The 14,303-nt window shown below is 37.4% G+C and overlaps 1 protein-coding gene across 7 annotated transcripts in view; it reads right to left on the bottom strand.

The window, feature by feature from the left end:
* DPH6 (diphthamine biosynthesis 6) overlaps positions 1–14,303 on the bottom strand; it is a 370,092-nt gene that overhangs the window by 230,172 nt on the left and 125,617 nt on the right. For all 7 annotated transcript variants that reach the window (XM_050953883.1, XM_050953882.1, XM_050953884.1 and 4 more), the window contains exons 7-8: positions 11,747–11,841; positions 4,600–4,687 (exon numbers count right to left, since the gene is read on the bottom strand). In XM_050953883.1, coding sequence (XP_050809840.1) covers positions 4,600–4,687; positions 11,747–11,841 — 183 coding nt within the window. The remainder of the gene's footprint in view (positions 1–4,599; positions 4,688–11,746; positions 11,842–14,303) is intronic.

Genomic DNA, 14,303 nt, shown 5'->3' with positions numbered 1-14,303 from the left:
CCAGCAATAGTCTGCAAGCATTGATGGGCTCCATTTGCCCTGATAGCCTGCCAGGAGATTCCAATGCTGTAGTCTGGAGCCCAACAGCTCTGCCTTATTCTTGGGTAGTTCCAAATCCCTGACAAGGTCATTCAGTTCACCTTGTGTTATGAGGTGTGGTTCAGAGGAGGAGGATGGGAGAAAATGTGGGTCCTGTGACATTGATGGTTCAGGACCAGAAGTTTCATCCTCTTCCTCTTCCTCGTCTGACTCAAGTGAGAATGATTCTGGTGCATCAGGAACCGGCAGTCCTTCTCCGTGGGGTACTGGGCGTATAGCTGATGGAATGTTTGGATAATGCACAGTCCACTTTTTTCTTCTTTGACACACCTTTCCCAACTGGAGGCACCATGCAGAAGTAACAACTGCTGGTATGATCTGTTGGCTCTCTACAAATCATTGGCACTGCAAAAGACACAGATTTCCTTTTCCTGTTCAACCACTGGCGAAGATTTGTTGCACAAGTGTTGCAGCATGTGTGGGGCCCACCTCTTGTCCTGATCTCCAATTTTGCAGCCAAAATAAAGGTGATAGGCTTTCTTAACCATAGTGGTTATACTGCGCTTTTGTGATGCAAAAGTCACTTCACCACAAACATAGCAGAAGTTATCTGCACTGTTCACACAAGTACGAGGCATCTCTGCTCACTTTGGCTAAACAAAAATGTGTCTCTCTGCAAAATCAAACACTGACAAATAAGAGAGCACCTGACTGTATGATTTCTAGAGCTGATATAGGGCAATTTGTTCAGCAGAGTGATGTAAGCTTCGTTATGATTGCATCATCCATGACTTCTAGGAATAACATGAAGCAATTCATATCATGTATGACGCAATACCAGCTTCAGATTGCAGCATTCATTGTTTTGCCTAAAAAGCAAGTACTGTCCAAACCCAGTCATAGATTTATTCATAGATCCAGTCAAAGATGTATTGTAGTCATTTCTGGTTTAAATTGAGATCCCTTCTCTTTATAACTCACTTATCCTCCGCCATTCCCAAGTCAAGGGTCGTATATACTGACCCAATAGCATATCTTGAAAACTAGAGCCAATCAACAATTTTAAGCATCATTTTCGTTCTCAGTGACCCAGAATTAGTAAAGCTGGACTACATTTATTTCAGAAGCATTTTGGCTGTAGAGCAGTGTTATATGCATGTGATGGAATATGTGTTGTTGGGAGGGGTATGTGTGAATCGATAGCAAGAACAGCAAACGATGAACAAGTGAAAAGCTTTTTTCACATTTTACCTGTACAAAACCAAGCTCTTATAGAAGAAAAATATTGATGAAGATAGATTTCTATGTGATGTACAACACAATGGTGACCTTGTTTTTTCTGATGAAGTAAATGAGGCCTCCACGGACTATCAAAATGAATGTGCTATTAATAACATTATTTTTAGTTGTTTACAATAACCAAGGAAAAAAGCTTATTTGATCTGTTGATACCCAATGTTTTTATGAAGCTTTAATAAAAATATTAAGAAAATTATCTTTTTAGCCTTTTCTGTATCATGGGTAATGAAAGAAAAGAGGGTGTAGAAAAAGCTTTTCAATTATTATGCAAAAATACATCTTGAAGTTGCACAGTAATGTATTAAACGAGAACAATGAATAAAATGTTAATCTCCCTCAGGCACAACAGCTCATTGTGTTGCCAGAAACAATCTAAAACAAATTTCTACCTAGTCTTTGTAGTTAAACATGAAGAAATTTATTTGAAGAAAATGCATCACAGAATGGCAAAGAGAGCACAGATTTCTTTTATTGTACTATCCAAAATTGTGGAAATGATTATAAAATAGTCAATTCAAAGAATGTAAAATTAATGCCTGTGAAACATAACTAAGAGAAGGAACTTTTTAAACACAGAAATAGAGATGTTATTTCAGCGATGAGATATGCATAACAAAACTGATATTTGATTTATATTAGAGCCACATATCACTGTGCCTTTTAGTGTTTGGAAATACTATGCAGTTCATTAATGGATTCTCCAAATGATTATATAAATGACTACTTTTATATATTTTTCATAAATTGCAAATATTTTTCTCATGCTTTTAATAACCTCTTGAAACAAAAATCAATTTCTCTACTGAAGTACATTTTTCCCATTGTTATGGTAAGGCAGCTCTCAAGGGCTGAATTACCGACTGATAAAAAAAAACCCATGGGTTTTCTAAACACATAAGGGAGGAGAAAAGGTATCATACTACAAGAGTTATCAATGGTTATCAATCTTGACAGTGTCACTTAAACATTACGTGGTTAAACTATGCTAATTTAGTAACATGTTACACTCTTCAAAGATGACTGCCTCTCCATAGTAACACTTCTTGAAAACATAGCTTATTATACCATGACAAAAATAAATTAATCTAGAGCCAAAAGATTCTAATGCCTTTTCCCACGACACCATCATTAGAAAACAAACTATTTTCCTTTTTAACTCTAGAAGATGTTAGTGTATACCAAAATACAGACCATGCTTCTATAACCCTACCTCTTTAAGAATGTGACAGCTTTGTCTACAATGAATTTGAAATATGATTTGCTATAAAACTGCTTGAAACTGTGAGGCTTTAACAAAATCTGAAACATCTACATAAGAAGGGAAAAGAGCTTCTGAATAGATAAAAGTAAAATCTTGATTCTTATATAAAAAGTAATGCATTTTAATACGATTTTTTTGCCTGATTTATGTAAAGCTTTGTGTTTTTCATTTTCCCTAACCTGTCACACTGTAGTGATGAATGGTACATTTTAGCATCAAGTTTGCCATGAGCAATAAAGTCAGTGCCCCCAAAGAAATATTAATGTATTTCCACTACTCTCCCTCACCAGAGTTTTCTATTATTCAGCTTATTTGGTTTCACTTCACATAGTTGGTTGACATCATTTTCACAAAGTCTCTCATACAAATATTTTAAGATTTTACATCTTAAAAATCCCAAACAAGAAATGATGGGATGAAGCAGGGAGTACCTGCCACAGCTGAAAAGCTAGGAATGAGGTCATTAGGGAAGAAAATAGGGAAACATTTTGTCTCTTTGGAGAGGCAGAATGCAAAAATTGAGACAGTATTGCTTATTGATAAAAACAAACAATCTATCTCTTCTAAATAAAGACTATTGATACTCTACGTATACTTGAAATGTTCAAAAGTCACCAGATGCACACAAACCCCCCCACCCACTGACGCATTCAGTAATGATCCCTGTATACGAAGTAGCTTGACTGATTTTCAGACTGTAAAAATAAACAGAAAAGGAAAGTAAACTACAATCAGCTGCAATACCAGAACCTCCTCTCCTTGCCCCCAAGGAATACCAAGAAGGTTTCAAGCACAGCAGGAAGATCCACAGGCATGTTTCATCAACAAAAGCAGTCTTCAAGATAGATCTTAAAAGAAGAAATATCTTCATACCTGACACAAAAGCCATCAAGGAAATCTCTTATAAATCTATTATCCATATAACTTACCGGCATTTTAACACTATTTAGTAAGTGTCCCTAAGTTCAATGTTGTAAAATAAAGTTGGTAACAAAAAGTCCTACTTTGATATACTATTGGCAGCCCTTTACAAAATTCTTAACATGTCATAGAGAAACATGTCAATATGTTCTTTTTTATCATTCAGAAATATTGCGCAACCAAATTTCAAAAAAAGGGTATAGAAGTCTGTAAATGAAATGTTACCATTTATAAACACGCAGAAGGAAGAAAGGTGCACTGCATGTGCATAATCATTAGGAATGCACACATAGTTAGGGTAAGTTTGTAATACTCAAGAATCTGTCAGCACACATGTACCTCTACCATTACCATTACTAGGGCTCTTACTTCTGCACTGCACACTTTCCATGCTATCATAAGTTAGAAACAAACTGAATCCCTTTGAACTACTGCTAATATTTCTTAAGCTCTCTATCAAGTTTGGCTGGACAGCTCTCTCCTTATATGACAGAATATCTCTCTGCAGTAAACTCATTTTACTGTGGGATAGCTGACTGGAATAGGATTAGGGACTGATGCTTCACCTCCCAGCCTTAGAATAATTACTAGCTTGGGTTCTCTACCATATGTGAAATGAGAGTCTGGTAGATACAACTCATCTACTGGGGATCAACAGGTCTCTACAACATCTACGTTTCACCAAAAATAAAAATAAGAAAATCAACCTCACAGCAACTGAACACTGTTTATAGTGTTTGCTAATACAAAAGTATCAGTTGTGTTCCACAGCATGGGTGGCTGCACATGTGCTTGGCTGAACAGTGTCTGCTAAGCGCCTTGAGGTTTAAAGATGAAAAATACTATACAAATACTACTTCCATTCATTCATTTGGCATAAGTGAGCATCTGTGTTGGGTCTTTCTGATGGCAATTCCCAAAAAACAGTTAAAGTAAGTACAGATTTTACAGTAAGTAGAAGGACAGAACCAAAAACTTGGATGAAGTACAAACTGTGAAAAAGCAACATAAATAGGAAGTAGTCCATATGTCTTCACTGTCTATTCAAAGGAACATAAGATTTAGAAAGCTGTACTTGCCTTATCTTCTAAATGTAATTTTAAAAAGCGGAGGTAAGCCACAGGTGCAAATGCATCAGCTGAGTGTACAACTACTTGAGATGAGTCCCTGAAATACAGAATCATAAACACTGTATTTTAATGCATGGTTTTATGGACAGGCAATGCCATTGTCCTTCCACTACTATTCAACATGGTTTACCAACTACTGCTCAAGGGTTTTGTTGTTTTAAAAAACTGATTAATTAAGAGAAATTCTTTTTGTCATAAGTTTTGGTTTAATATAAAAAAAACCTCAGCAGACTCTCATAATTTACATTTTATTTCACTGTCATAAATTTAATTCAGAAAACATAAACCATTAAACAATGGAGTTTTAGCTTCGGCTTCCTTTTCAACTGCAAAATGTGTGGAAAATGAATGCAATTTACACCCATTTTAAGTCTATTTCAAACTTTCAGAGCAGTGTAACCAGCCTTAGTGTGAATGAAAATCAGGCCCACTGAAAGTAAGTATAAATGACATGATGACCCAAGCACTGATGACACAACAGTAAGCCAATCTTTTGTTAGTCAAGAGAACCACTAAGTTTTTATTTTATCAGTATTTTAAATCTTGGGATAACTTCAATTCCCACTAAATAATGCTCCAGGAATCACTATAATATTTGTCCCATTGAGAAATCTGATTGTGCCATTTAACTATCTTACACTTCATGTTGAAGGATTAGTAGACACAACTTGCTAATGCCAAATGCATTAATGGGAATGGTGTAAACTTCAGATACGCTGACTGAAACTAGTTAATATTTAGTTTTCATTTTTACAGTCCTAATCTGTCAACCTCCAATTCATAAGAGGCAGTATCTATTGCCCTCGCCTGCACTGTTTCAAAACTAGAACATTTGGTAATGGAATTAAGATAGGCAAGGGAAAATACAGTATCAGAAGATGAAATACAAAAAAAATCTCAGAAGGCATAAGAAAAAGTCATATAAATAAAAAGTATTGGGGGGGGTTGGTACTCAGTAAAGCTACTGGCCCACAGATAGTTCACTTGGAATTACACTGAAGTAACTAGTCTTGACATTTTCACTAAGGAAGTGTAAGTACAGATACTCTACTTCGTAAACTGAGACTTTTCAGGATGTAATCTATTTACAGAGTAAGTGGAAGATATCCAGGGGGTCAAATGATAAAATTAAGTTAGTTAAAGGAAGGACATTGGCATCAGCTAGAGAAACCAGTGTTTAATGTCAGAACACAACCAATGAGTGTTTTTATTGCAAATAATCCCTAGAACATTTTGGATCAGATCCTCAGCACGTCTAAATGAGCATAGCTATATTAATTTCCAAAAGGTGATGATCTGGCTTATTGTTATCAGGACGACATTCAATGTAGGTTAGAAATAGCAATATTGGGAGCAGAAATTTTTAAGCTGAAAATCCACTGGTGAATTTTACAACTGCTTTGTTCCCAAGGGTTCACAATTTTGGTACACCTGATAGATGTCTCTTTGGAAAACATTAAAGAACAGCAATGGGCAAAAAGTGACTGAAAAAATGATATCTTTTTTATAGAAGATACCTACTTTGCTCTATATTCAGACTCTCATTTTCTACTTCACTAATTAAAAAATAAGTTTCTGCTCCCAATACTTCAAAAAATTATACCTTGCTCTGAAAAATCGAAACAATGAGAGAGATATAGGTGTTATATTTGTTCACACATAAATAGAATTATTAACTCTAAGTTCCATTGGTATTGCTAAACTGTAGAAGAACTCACCTTGCTGTCCAGATCCCAGGTTCAATTTGTAGGGCTGGAAGTTAGAAAACTTCTAATTTACTTGGCAACTGAACAAATTTTATATTGTGTCTCTGAGAGAGAATAATGATTTTTTCAGAGGCAAAGCACTCTTTAAATAAGGGATTTGCCTACATGAATAATTAGTTCACGTCATGCTGGGGTGAGACTTTACCCCATGCTAGCCTGGGATGGTCTATGTCCATGGGCTGCTGATGCCCATGAACAGTTTGTGAGAGTGCTTTGATCTAGTCATCTTTGAAATGAAACTAGCTCAAAGCGCTCTAGTTGTTCGTGTAGACAAGCCCTAAGACACAGTACTACATAAGACTTCGTAGGTGCAGGAATTCATTTCTAATATACCTATTTAAATAATGCCAATGAAACTGGAAACATCTGAAAGCATTTGGTCAGACTTGAATGATTTCCTTAAAGAGTATCATTTTTCTTTATAAACATGCTTTGGAATTGATCATTAAAAACTCCTAAGATGATAACATAATACCAAGGGACAGCTTTCATGAATGAATGCCGATGCATTTTTGAATCATGAGCACTAAGAAATTATTGATAATGAAATCTGTGGCTCAGTTGTATATAGCTATTAAATGAAGACAATAAAATATTCCTGTATGAAAACAAATAATTATCTTTAGTCATTCATTTTGAATTCTGTTCTCATGCAAAGCAGGAAGTGGAAACGGATAAAATTCATACACGCTATGAATAAAAACATACAATAAGAGATGGATTGTAGGAATGCCACAGAATTTAATGATGATATTCTTGATAAAAGTTTCTTGTTTATTGATTAATTTCCAGGAAATATTTAGGGAAGTCTATTTCTTTTCTGGAATGCATACATTTCCTACTTAGAAATGATGATGTTAAGGTATGTATGTATGAACATATGTATAAATAAATAAATAAGAGGACACACTTTTTATTTGTTTGCTTTTTACTGTATTTGGCATTAAATAAGGTGACCAAGCTGAAAAAACTAAGAAACACTGCAGTAGAAGAGGGCATCTCAGACACCCATCAAGAAGAATAAGGTAAGTACAGTGGATTTGAACAAAGAGAGTAGAGAAATGGTAGTTCATGGCAGTTGTGTATGTTTGGTTAATTCTGTGAGGATAAATTTGAGGATGATCTGTGGTTGGATAGATGGGTTCTACTAGAGTAGGACAGGAGTGAAGGGAATTTGGGGATATATACATAAGTAAGGCTGCGAGTCTGTCACAGAGGACACAGATTCCGTGACTTCCCGGGACCTTTGTGACTTCTGCAGTGGCCGATGCAACTGACTCCAGGGCCCCGACGCACCAGGAGTGGTCTCGTGTCGTTCCCTCGCCAGCACCAGCAGCAGTCCTGGATAGCGCACAGCTGTCCCCACTTCCTCGGAGCAACAGCGGTGCCCTGGAGCTGCCCCCTCCATCAGACCTCCCCCAAGATTTTGTCAGGGGTATATAGTTTTTTGTTTACTGCCCGTGACCTGTCCATGACTTTTACTAAAAATACCCATAACTAAATCTTAGCCTTATATAAAAATAATTTAAAGATTTAAAAAAATCATCTCATGGATGCTGTAATTATCTCAAAACTAAATAGCATAAACCCAGAAAATTCAGAGTTAAGGTTAAACTTCAAAGTGTTCCAAACATGCTAAGTTACAGAAATGCAGTTAGGGCACCCAAATACTGTCCAGTACAAATACCATGACAGAAAAAAAATATGAAACAATCCAACTAAACCCCCTACCCCCCCATCCCACCCCTCCAAAAACCCCAACAGTTTAATTTAATCTGGAACCAGAGACACTAATATGCATTAAACATGAATGTATGGTTATTGCATGGTATCATTGCAGGACTAAGTTAAGATTGTTTGGCTGCTTCAATTGAAGCAAAAGGTTAAAGTCTTTTTTTCAGAAGTGCTGGGCATCTACAGGTGTCGTTGACTTCCATGGGAACTACAAGTGCTCAGCACCTCTGAACTAGCAAGTCTAGGTGATTTGTTGAAAAAATTATAGTAGACTCTGGCAAAACTAGATCTCCTGACTTTCCTTCCTGTTTTGGCCACAAGTTCATCCTTTCTCTCCTAAATTTTGCATATCTTTAAATTTGTACATCTTCAGATGTCTAATTCAATTAACTCAGCATGTCCTTCACAAATTCTCCTCTGACACGAGAGGATATATGAGAAATTTCAGCAGTAAGAGATATTTTCAAAGGGAGCTTGGTGGGGGAAGGGTAGGAATAAAATCAGTCTTATAAGAGAAGGCGAGTCACAGAGCCTTAACTAGACTGCCATCATTCCGTAATAAAGCAAACATCACTACCGGCAATTTTCTCTTATCCACAAATCTAGCAGACTGCCTTTCTGTTCAGAGGAAAAACAGAGGAAATGCATTTTGTCAGACATTACACGTATGATAAAAACATCATCCAGGAAAAATACTACCCAGGAGTCTATTTCCTATAATAGGTGAGTTAGATTTTTTCTTTCCATGTTTTGTGGGGAAGACTCACCTTCACTGTTTTTTGCTGGGATCTACATATCATGCAACCACAGGTTTTTTTTAGGGAGAAGAACTGGACTAGTTTAGTACATAGGATTTTTGTGACTTTAAAAGTCCTTAGAGATACTTGTATATCTTCATCTAAGCTTCAAAATTTTTCTGAGGTGAAATATATTTGAACTATGACAATCTAACCACCTAGCACCTACACCACCATAGTGAATGGAATAGCCTACCTACAGTCTCTAGAGTATCTAACAAAATAGCCAAGGACCTCTAAAAAAGCAATAATAGTGTCACAGATTCATAGATTCTAAGGATTCTAAGGATCCAGAATGGATCCATTATGGTCATCTAGTCCAAACTCCTGTATAACACAAGCCACAGAATCCGCCCCTCTCCCCCGACCACCGAAATTCCTAGAGCATATCTTTTTAAAAATCCATCCAATCTTGCTTTTAAAATTCTCAGTCATATAGAATTCTCCATGACCCTTGGTAAACTGTTCTAATAGTTAATTAACCTCACTGTTAATTTTTTTAACGCCTTATTGCCCGTCTGAATTTGTCTAGCTTCAACTTTCAGCCATTAGATCTTGTTATAACTTATTTGCTTGACTAAAGAGCCCATTATAAAATATTTGTTCTCCATGTAGGTACTTACAGACTGTAATCAAGTCATCCCTTAACCTTCTCTCTGTTAAGCTAAACAGATGGTGCTCCTTGAGTCTAACACTATAAACACATTTTCTAATCCTTTAATAATTGTGGCTATTCCATGAACCTTCTCCAATTTATCAACATCCTTCTTGAACTGGAGACACCAGTAGCCGATGAATCAGTGTCAAACACAGTGATAAAATAACCTCTTTACTCGTACACAAGATTCCACTGCTTATGCATCCAAAGATCATATTAGCTATTTTGGCCACAGCATTGCACTGGAAACTCAAGTTCAGCTGATTATCCACCCTGTCCTGAAATCTTTTTCAGAGTCACTGCTTCCCAGAATAACATCCTCTATGACCTACATTTTTTGTTCTTAGAGATACACATTTACATTTAGCCATATTAAAGCCCATATTGTTTGCTTGTGCCCAGCTTACTAAGCAATCCCGCTTGTTCTCTGTCAGTGATTTGTCCTCTTCATTATCTACCACTCCCCAATTTTTGTATTGTCTGCAACCTTGATCGGTCATGATTTTATGTTTTCTTCCAGGTCACTGAGAAAAACATTAAACAGCATAGCCAACAACTGATTCCTGTGGGATGCCACTAGAAATCCACCATCTCAGTGATGATTCCCCATTTACAATTACGTGTTGCAACCTATCAGTTAGCCAGTTTTTAATCCATTTAATGTGTTCCATCTTAATTTTCAGAGGGGAAGCCGGGTTAGTCTGTATCCGTAAAAACAATGAGGAGTCTGGTGGCACCTTAAAGAAACGACCCTTAGATTCGGTGCCAAATGTAGTTCCACCAGACCTGAGAGTAAGGATCATAATATAGCCCTCCAAAGTAATCCTCTCCTCTCTTTAACAATAGCTGACACTTTTTAGTAAGACATGAAATCATTTTACTGCAGACTTGTCTGTATTCAGGCAGGGACTTCGAAGGGCTTAAGGGAGTTAAGCACCCAACCCCAATGTGTGTGAGTGTGTGTGTGAGTAAGAAAGAAAGAAAGAAAGAAAAGCAGCCAAACAAATTTCAGTGCATTGATATGAACATATCTTATGATGTTAATTAACAAATTTTATAACAAACGTAGACTGAATGCTAGTCACTCTTTTTCTGGATGATGCTGTTGTGCACCAATATTACCAATTATCAATACAATGCTGATCAGACCACAACATTTTGTCTGGCTGAAAATAGAGGCTTTGATGAAGTCACTGTATCAAACGGGTCTTATCTGTAAAATAATAAAGTGCGATAAATGCCTGCTCCTTTTCCTACTGAAATGGATGGTAATTTGCCACTGATTTCAACAGAATAGTATCAGCCCCTTAATTGCACAGTAAATTTGCCACATTTCCTCTATTGCTCACTACTGCTAGAAGAAGATATAAATGAATGGGCCTGTTTCACTACAGCACTAAATGTCCATATGTGCCATAGTGTTGACCTTCCATAAGTTGATGGATCTGAAATGGTATGCAAGTGACATTCCGTTCTTAGAGACTGTTTACTTGGATAAGAATAGGAACAATAGTCAAAACATCTCAAAATATACAGGTTAAGCTATTCAACATCATGTACTGTGAAACCTGAATCAAGACAGAGAAATTTCCCATATCCCTCTAAACAGATTTTAACAAATTTCAGCAAAGAAATAAGCTACTCAGAGTAGCTGGATGTATTCAAGCAAAGTTTACATTCAAAAATGTCCCCTTAGTAACTGATGGAAAATGTTTAGCATTATCATTCTAAGTCACTGAAGTTGAAAAAAGAAAAAAAAAAAGACACAGAGTTAATGGAACCCGCAGGCTACTGATGTGGCAGTTTATCAAATGTAGCTGTAATGAAAGATAAATATTACAGGCAATTCGCACTTCATGAAAGGATAAAAGTGTCAGTGTGTAGGTACCAGTTTTACTGCAGGCCATAATCAGCAAGTAAACGAAAGTGCAAATGTCTAAAAAGTTTATAGCCTTCTATGAAGGCCTCGTCTTGTCAGGCATTGATTTAGGTTTTCAGAGGACTTTGCCAGCGTTAAACAAAGTGAATGTTTGTGAACTTAGAGGACATGTTCTACTCCTGCCAACAAATGTTGCCTCAAGCTAAATGTTAGTATGTTCCCATCACTTAAATTTAAGGAAGGGGAAGAAACAGTTCCTTACACAATTATCTTCTTCTTAAACAGAGGACAGTCCAAAGTGAATGTTTCATATTCCCCACCTTCTCCACAAACATGAACTTCATACTTCTTACAGAGCTGAAACAAAAGGAAAAAACAGGTAGTTAGAATAATTGCTGCTCTTATACATAGCGTCAAATGTATTTTACTGAAAATGTACGTGTGTACAGGGCTTATAGTAACTTTCTCAATCTAGGTGTCTCACTACAACTCTAAAACAAGGAACAACCTCTAAAATGCACTGCATGTACTTGTAAGTTTCTGACTCTCCTCTACAGTACTTTATACAAACTGATTCATAATACTTTTAAAGTTCCAAAAATTACTGCCATGTTGGTTTCCATCTCTGCAATAGTTACACTTCACCATCCAGATAAAACATCTCAGTGACTGCACCCCACTAGAAATGGAAGGATGTTGAAATAAGATTCCTTTAGGAAACTGGCTGGAAAATAACAATAACCTTTACATCCGCTCCCAGATCTCATTATACAGTCTGTGAGATATCTTGTGTTGTAAGCTCTGACCAGAAGCTACTGAATTCAGCGAACACATATTATTATTATAGCAAAAGGTTTAACAATTGTGCTCTATGTATTTGTTGGCATAAACTCTTTTCCAAATCTTCAAGTAAAAGAGTTAATCCTGGCCCCACTAAAGTTAATTGCAAAACTCCTACTGACTTCAGTGGAGCTGGGATTTCATCCTTAGAGGAGAAGAAACATTAGCCATTTTCTTTTGGTTACATCCCTGAACATTTTTCATATCTTTTTTTGCACTTTGTTTTGTATTTACCTGATAGACAAGCCAGATACATCATACATGAAAGTAAATGTAACAGGTGCAAAAGAATACTATTTGTCTGGTTTTAATCATCCTAAATCCTCAATTTAGCAGTTTCTCACTTGAGGCCCGATCCAAAGTTTTGCTTGAGTAAAGAGCGTAGAGCCAATCTCTTGAACAGTACATTCTAATTCTGTTTTAATAACACTGTAATGGTACATTTAACCATGCAATGTAGGAATTTAATTATGCTAAGAGCACACATTAAATCTATGATACAGTAAAAATGCTAATTGGACACAGTACAAAGCTTTTCTAGACTCATGATTCCACTCCTGCACCTCACGATTTTGTGGTTATAATTTGACTTTTAAGTGGGCCTCATTCTTTTTAAGAAAGTGATAAACATTGTTACTCTTGTTCTTGTATTATCTTTTAAGAGGTTCATCCTGCAATCTCTCCCTTTGTGGAATTTCCATTTACTTCACCGGGAGTTATGTGCATGGAGGGTTTCCTTGAATGGGAAGATTGGATGCCAGAATCAGCACTGAAAGCTGATTTGAATGCACTGGGGGGAGTTGGGTCTGGGGTTTCCATCAGGGCAAATGGAGCTCATTGGATCAGGGCAGAGATTTAGGGCAAAATCCAGGGCCTTTTCCAGGCAGGTGACTGTACACTGATCTAAAATGCTGCAGTGGAGTACACAGAGGAACCCACCAGGCCTCCACAGGTTGAAAAGGCCAGAAGCATCTGGAATGGAGAGTTTTGGCAATTAGCCACCAAAAAATCATATATGTTACATGAATTATTCAGGGACAATAGGATACACCTCTCTGACTGGGAAGGATATATTTTTGACCAGTGTCAGGGAGGGAACTGTTATCTATGGATACGTCTACACTACAAACTAGGGGTGTGAAGCCTCTACTTGTGTACACATACTCACGCTAGCTCTCATTGAGCTAGCACAGGTATAAATAGCAGTGTATATGCAGTAGCAGTGGTAGCGGCAGAGGAGGCCTGGCTGAGCCCTTCTGAGTACAAACCTGCCTGAAACCAGTGGGTATATACTAGGCACATCTCAGCTATGCTTCCACTGATGCTACCAATGCTACTGCAGCTACACTGCTATTGATACTTGTGCTAGCTCAATGAGAGCTAGCGGGGGTATGTGTACATTAGCAGGGAATCAGATTCCTAGCTTAGAGTGTAGACGTAGTACATCTGGGTACACAGCCGGGGTGGAAGGGAGGCAGTCAAGCTAACTGTTGGCTCCTCCTCATGGCAACTGTACAGTGGAGGTACTCATTCACTCATGTCTGGTAAAGTGAGGCGACAACCCCCATTCCCAGACCCTTAACCCTCAAACGAGGGGAAGGCAGTGGGCTTCCAGCAATGGACTAAGGCATACTAAGGCGGGGTGGGGGCTAACAGCAGCTCTCCACCGGGGGAAATCGTGACCTGCATTGTACATATTTTAGCTGGATAGTTCCCAGAGGAGCTGAATTAATAAAGTTGCTGCCTAATTAAACCATATCACTTTCACCTTCTCTGTCTGTGTATGTGTCCAAGACAATGGGGGCTTGTATCCTGGAAAGCAGTAATTCTGAAAAGGATTTAGGTGTCACAGGGGACAAGAAACTCAACATGAGTCCTCAGTGTAATGCTGTGACAAAAAAGGCGAATATGATCTTTGAATGGATAAACAGGGAAGTAGTGAGTAGGAGTAAGAAGGTTTACTTGGTCCTGTCTGAGCA

The sequence above is a fragment of the Gopherus flavomarginatus genome, chromosome 5, assembly GCF_025201925.1.
Source record: "Gopherus flavomarginatus isolate rGopFla2 chromosome 5, rGopFla2.mat.asm, whole genome shotgun sequence".
NCBI lineage: Eukaryota > Metazoa > Chordata > Testudines > Testudinidae > Gopherus > Gopherus flavomarginatus.
Note: the sequence above shows the minus strand (reverse complement) of the source record. Positions and strands in the feature narration are given on the sequence as shown.